At 40.2% G+C, this 7133-nt stretch overlaps 1 protein-coding gene across 1 annotated transcript; it reads left to right on the top strand.

The window, feature by feature from the left end:
• Nucleotides 1-1939: 1939 nt before the first annotated feature.
• On the top strand, nt 1940-4882 carry LOC131214170 (tau-tubulin kinase homolog Asator-like). Its single transcript, XM_058208552.1, has 3 exons — nt 1940-2113; nt 2242-2466; nt 2885-4882. The coding sequence occupies exons 1-3, from the start codon at nt 1940-1942 to the stop codon at nt 4250-4252; spliced, it is 1767 nt and encodes a 588-aa protein (XP_058064535.1). The 3' UTR covers nt 4253-4882.
• Nucleotides 4883-7133: the final 2251 nt, after the last annotated feature.

Genomic DNA, 7133 nt, shown 5'->3' with positions numbered 1-7133 from the left:
TGGCTCGGAAATATACAGTGCAATCAGGTTTTAGAAGGTGGTCACTTCAAGTGTTTTTCAATATTCTGGTCTTAGCTGGAATCAATAGTTGGATATTGTACATGAACACAACAGGAGAAAACATTTCACGGAAAGACTTTCTCTTTCGATTACCAGAAGAACTTGCTTCCGAATTTCAGACTTCAATGCAAAAATCATAGAGAACTCAGATTCCAACTACAAGTGACACGCTTTCTGTACGCAAATGGTGTCAAATAGGATGTTGCAATAACAATAAAACTAAGTATATTTGTAATGCATGCAAAAGAAGTGTATGCGGAAAGTGTGTTGGGCGAAAAATGTTCTTACGTAGAAATTGTATCGAACAAAGTGATAAAAATTAAGTGTTTTGTTTTATAAAAATGTATACAAATCCATTTATCGTTTACAATCAACATTGATAAACTTGTTTTATCATTTTTATAAAGTGAATAAACATTTGAAGTCATAATTTTGCAATTTTGCAATCATAATTTTTGCAATTTGACCAGTCATTTTGACTGGTCTGGTGTAAAAAGGTATATTGAAAACGGTGGTATATCTAGTGTTAATACAGTGGATGGGGTAGCCGCTCCCAGCCAAGTGATTTGATTGTGTCTTGAACCAGTCTTTCTTTGTCTGCAGGCGCATTGGAAGCAAAATTCAGCAGAACCGCGAATTGTTGTTGCGTGTCATTAGCGTCCAAAAGTTCTTGTAGTTCAGCTTCCTTGAACTTTTATGCATTCGTCCGACGCTCTTTGTTTGTTAAGGCAAAATCGCCATGTTTAATTTTCCTAAGCCGCTTGAAGCACGGCGATTTTCCAAGAACACGGGAGATTTTCCTTCGACCACCATTTGATGCAATTCTGTAGCAGTTTTCTTCACCAGATAGCAGAAAAGCAATGATGCCCGGAAAACGTTTTTTTCAGGTAAAAAGGTGATTTCTTCTAACCTAACCTAGGTCTAACCTCTTCAAAACTAAGATGCAAACTATTTTTTTTTCGACGTGAAATTTTTTGGATGATGTCAAAACATGTTGACGTCAAAGGTAATGCTATCAAAGTAACACAATTGAGAAAACCAAATTGACTCGTAGAGCCACCTGTTTACACAACCTACTTTCATAGAGTTAGACCTGATATTAACAAACACTGGATTTTGTTATACAACCATCTGCACATTCGAGGGTCGATTTTTTTTCATTTATCATTCATATTATGTTCTCTCTTGAACAATTCATAAGTATTTTCTACCAAAAAATGCCAATCAAATATTAGGAAACACACTCGAAACAACGCTACCCGCAACGCAATGTATATGGCACCCGTTTTCTTTCTTTCCCAATCTCTAGAGATGGTATCTTCTGTCGCACAAAGCTCCTCACGATATTTTATTTCTTTTACAAAAAGTTTTCCACCGACTGTGATCTTACATTATAATCCTCGACGGTTAGATCACCTTCCGGAGTCTCCCATGCCCTCGAGTAAGAAATCAACATCAGAATGCATGCAGTATCCATTTCAACCAGACATTAACAGACGTAGTAGTTTCTTATAAATATTTTCCATCATGTTATGAGTTTAATTTCGTTTTGTTCATGAAATAATAGTGTAACAAAATTCTCTGGAAAACACTTTCTGGGAAACAAAATCATCCATAGTAAAAGGTGATAACCCCATTATCTGCACAGTTTGATTTTATAACAACAAATGATGCTTTAAATTGTTCCCTACACTATAAAATGTATTTGACAGCAACAAATGACCTACAATTACAGCTAACGTGATTTGAGTGTGAACGCCTTTAATTTGTTTTTTGTTATCTTAGAGGCACGGACTGGGCCGTATTTATAAACTTTTTTAATTGCATATGTAGTTTATTTGGACTCAAGATAATATGTCGTTATTTTTAATTGTTTAAGATGCTAGTTTCTCTGTTCGAACGATGTATGAAGCGTCGTGGGGTGAAGGAAACTGATCCGTTTGACTGGGAAAGCAACAATGAGTACTGTGCCGGTGAATCTAAAGGTAGTCTCAATACAGCGATACCAAAGAGCGAACTCATTAAAAAACCCAAGGATATGGAGATGGTTGAGGTACGTGGTATATATTTTGCTTTGGTGATTTTCGAAATTTTACCAAACAGAGCTAACATTTTTCTTTGGCCTTTGGGCTACTTTGAGGTGGTTTTTCATTGTGGAAATTTGTGGTTTTTTATTCTTAGGAGAAACGTAAACTTAACACAGACACGGTAAAGGTGCTGCACACAGAGCCAATCGAAACGATGAAGCCGCAAAATGCGAACGCAATTTCTCACGCGGCGGTCATATCCGTTGCTGTAAAGGCGACTCAGAACAATAATAACAACAATACAAACGAACCCAATATTGAGTCACCTAAAGTGGATGGATCACTTCCGGCGATAGATCCGGTGATGGTGGTTGTAAAGGTATGTGCGTGTGTGTACGGAAGGAGAGGGATAGTCCCTTTCATGGTTTCGTCTTCTTGTTGCATCTTTGCATCAGTCTAGTAAACGCTGCTCCCATCATTCACATAACTAATTATTATTATACGCTACGACATAAAGCATTGAATATTATTTTATTGTCTTTTTTTCTTCTTTTTTGTCTTTTTCTTCTATTGACTAACATCATGTTCAACAATAATGCGACCAACTTTATATGGGTGGATTTGGTGTGGTGTGTTTACCAAATTCGTTGACGGGGATGGGAGGGGTTTCTGTGACGTTTTCGTTTTGTTTCTTGTATGTGTTTGCATGTCGAGGTGATGTTTGTTATCTCTCCCTATTGGTTTTATTCCGTGTTCTTTTCATACGGTCTTTTCCACCATCTGCATCATGTTAGCAGGGTTTAATCTCATTTCCTATTTACCAGAACGAAATCCCGTTGGTACGGGCTCATACGGAGGTGATGACGAAATCATCCAAGCATGGTAACAGCAGGCTGCGAATACTGACCGCGCCACCAGTCAACATTAAAGACTTGACGTCGTCAATCGACAGCACGCACCCGTCACCCCAAAAGCAACACCATCAACATCACCAACATACGCATCTACAACAACATTCGCAGCACTATCAGTTTCCGCATTTGAGTGACGTGAACAACGTATCTTTGGATCAGAAATCGAAGGTCTTGAAAACGGAGGCAGATGAACTGTCGTACTCACCCGGGGATGGCATTTTTCGTGAACTCACTCAACACTGCCACTCGGGCACGAGTGGAATTATGACCGCCTCACAGAAGCAGCATGCGCATCAGCCGCAACAGCACCACCATTCCCAGCAGCTTCAACGACAAAGTCAGACACTTGGTAAGAGCATGCGCTCGCATGCTGTCGCAACGACAGCTATCAGCACCACTCCTCGATACAGTATGCGAAACGATGAAAAGAGTTGTCGGGACTACTCGATCACGCAGCACGCTATCATCGACGATGAAAACGCTAGTCAACACCAGACACCCAAATACCAGGGTGCGCTTACGCTTGCATCACAATGGAAGAGCCAGTTCGACGACTCAGACGACTCAACCGATGGTCTCTGGAAGGGTGAACAACATTCCGAAAACGCGTCAAAGAAAAACTATATCAATACCAACAAAGGTAACAACGTTGCCACCGGTATTAATCAACCTGCGCTGCCTTCACAACTGCAGCAACAGTCGAATGGTCAGTTGGCCGTGAATCCATCTATCAACCAGCTCTCGCAGCAACAGCTACAAAATCCAATTAACCATAACACTTGCAGTAATGAACCAAAGCAATGCGCCAACATCATTGATAACGATAGTCATCACAATCAAGTGGAGGAAACTGAAGCACCACCATCGTTACCTCCGCCGCATCCATCGCCGCCGCCACCAATTGATAATTACAAGTACGCAGTGGTAACATTCGGAGATGAGGCAGCTGCCAATGAAACACTTGCTGTTGAAGGTGGACATGGAGTTGCAAGTAGCCTGGTGTCGTCTACTCTGACCACGGCAACCGTGTCAGCTTCTATTTTGGCAGTACCACTACTATGCGATATAGATAATGCCATCGATGAAGCTCCTCCTCTGTTTCAGTACGACCACAATGGTACGATTATCGAAGACGGTGGGATGAAGGACGACAGCAAAAGGCCAGTTATGATCGGTGCAACTTCCAATTTTGTCCCAACCGAAGTAACTGCCGGTAGTAGCGCAGAACTTGCTGGCAATGTTCAATATTAGCTCATATTACTGGCTACTGCAATTGAAGAACAGAAAACAATAAAACAAAAATCTCAAAACAACTCACAAATATGACAAACACTAAACCAAAAAATGATAAAATACGCTAGTGTAAAAAATAGTGTTATGGAACTAGCGACATAACATAATATTTTTAGATGAATAGAGGACAAAGAGACGCCCACGACGTAGCATATTCACCCAATAAGAAACTATAAGAAAACATAAGTAAATATAAAACATTTCACTAAGCTTCGTATAGGTTATGCGGACTTTAAATAAGTTTGGGCGGATGAAAAAAAAGGTGGATTACTGAAAAAGTAAGTAACGAAGCCGTGAGCAAAACATGTAAAAAGAATCAATGAGCCACATGTAACATGTGCCGAATAAACAGTGAATGGGAATAAAACAACGAAAACCAAGAACGTATAACAAAGAAAATCAAATTGAAACGCTCACATAAAATCAAATCGGATAACAGCATACCAATAGTGGTATAAAACGTAAATATCTGAAATAAAACAAATGGTACTTAATATTTACTGCTTGTAATAATAATGCAAAAATCAAAATTATCTAAGGCATGTTTTTTCTCATTTCAATGCAAGAGCATTTGAATTGGTGTAAAACCTCGTGTAATATGAATAAAACAAGTATTTATTTATTTATTATTATTATAGAATGGACAGATCCGTTATGCACAAGTTTGCAGTTTGCAGTTTGCACTCAAGTTAATGCACTGTCAGGGCTCGAACTGACGCATAGAAACTGACGATGCGGCACAGCGCATACGGATAATCTACGGACGAACCTCAAAACTAATATTATTGACAAAAGATACGAAAAAGTGTGGAAAGATAAACGTTTGTATGTCGATGTCCTATTTTGGGCAGTGGTTGCAGTGATCGCCTTGAATTCACTCACTTTTGCCATTATAAACAAAACCGCCTAGTTATTGCTGTCAATATTCATGTTTTTTATTTATGGTATTGCGTGGTCGTTACCACTTTTCAACATCAATATCGCCTAGAACTCTATATATTCTCGTTACCGCAACTCATGCAACTGTTATAAATTAAAATAAATTGGTAACATCCTTCCGAGATTGCATAACGCATACCGCATATCCGAGATCGCATACGTATGTACGAAACCGCGTAAAATTTATCATTCTTTTCTTTTTCATTTCTTCAAATTAGCTAGTAAAGGGTGCGCCATCTATAGTACCGTTTATCATTTGGTTATAAAATAAAAACGGCTGAACTTTTTTTTATGCTTGAACTTTTATTTAAAAGGTTGATGCTACAATTTTTTGTATGAAAAACAATTTCGGTCAAATATCCACCATGACTGACTCATTTGGTCGACCTATTTTTGAGTACATTTTCGATTGTCCTATTTCGGTAATAGCAACGTGAATTTGAGTTGTCAATAGTTGCTGATTTGTACGCATAATATAAATATCGATTGTGGCTGTCGCTGTATGGCACGTAGCGCCGTCCTGTTGAAACTAAATGCCGTTCAAGTACTCAGGTTCAATTTCGACGAAGAATCCAATCAGCCCAAATCTGCACCAAACAGTTAATCGTTCTGAGTGCATTGGCTTCTCTTGCACGATGTGTGGGTTTTCCGAATCACAATACTGCTTATTAACATCCCAAGGAGCAAATATGTACGTTTTTGTGTACGTCATACCGTTCGACGTACACTCGAAGTACCGTTCTTCGTACCCAACCTGCAAAAAGCAGCAGCTTTGCCGTTTTTCGTACCGTCCATTGGCCGTCCAAATTACCGTGCCCAGTAAAATTTGTTTTTATTATTTACTAGCAGACCCGGCGAACTTTGTTCCCCAAAGGCAATTTTGGATTTTATTTATTTAATTTTTTTATTAGGATTAGGATAAATTAAAAAAAATCTTTTTGATTTGATAGGCTTTTTAGGCTTTCTTTTTTCTTCAGTTAAGCACCTTGTGATACACTATATTTTTTTGTTCTATTATCAGGCGAACAGGCAAGAACAAACAAACGAAGATGGTCTTGTATGGTCCCGTGAACATCCCACATATAATTGACCATGCGAAAAACATTGATTGTACAAATTCAGTGCTCAAACTATCAAGGATTGGCCTTGTGATTTATTAATGGCCTTAGCGAATGCAAGACGGATCGGAAATTAAAGTTTTTCAAACACGAACGGCATATCGGTTGGGATCATAGGGATCCTCGGAATGTGAACTTACAATGCGAACGCTTTTATGCTCGCTGTACTTAGCGATGGAATCGTTTCGAAACGCCGCTAGATACAAATTAGCTTATTCTACGGGTACAACCGCTGAGCGGACATTTAAATCAGCATCTTGTCGAAAATTATCTTCTTGTTGATTTCTATTTTACGCTCGTCGATTTCGCGCTGCCAACCGAGCCGTTTCACGGGCAATTGTATGTTCTTCTCCAGTCATTGCATTCGCAATGTTTCGCTTCCTTCTTGCACTACTGCTTTGTTGGGAAAGATTCGACCGTCATGGTAGCGGCATTGTTAAGGTGGTGTAAGAAGCTTTATTATTCCCTGCCCGTTATTAAGATACTACGCTGCGTTCGCGGATTGTTTCAAGTGTTTCATTGTTTTGTTTCGTTGCTTCTGACGGTGGGACAGCGTTCGCGTGCCTCCCGCTCGGCCGCGACCCGCTCCTGGTCGTGCTGCTGCGGCCCCGCGCTTCTTCCGCCAACCATTCCAGCGTCTCCTGGGCGCGCTGCAACTGCTCGCGGCCCCTCCGCGCGCCATCTTTCGACAGGACGCGTCCGATCTGACCGAACGCGGCTCCCTGTGCCACCAGCTTCGTCGTCTTGCGCAGGAGGTGCGCAGCGCTCTCGCTGACTCCGGC

Source organism: Anopheles bellator (assembly GCF_943735745.2).
Source record: "Anopheles bellator chromosome X unlocalized genomic scaffold, idAnoBellAS_SP24_06.2 X_unloc_5, whole genome shotgun sequence".
Taxonomy (NCBI): domain Eukaryota; kingdom Metazoa; phylum Arthropoda; class Insecta; order Diptera; family Culicidae; genus Anopheles; species Anopheles bellator.
This window is presented reverse-complemented; position numbering and strand designations above follow the sequence as displayed.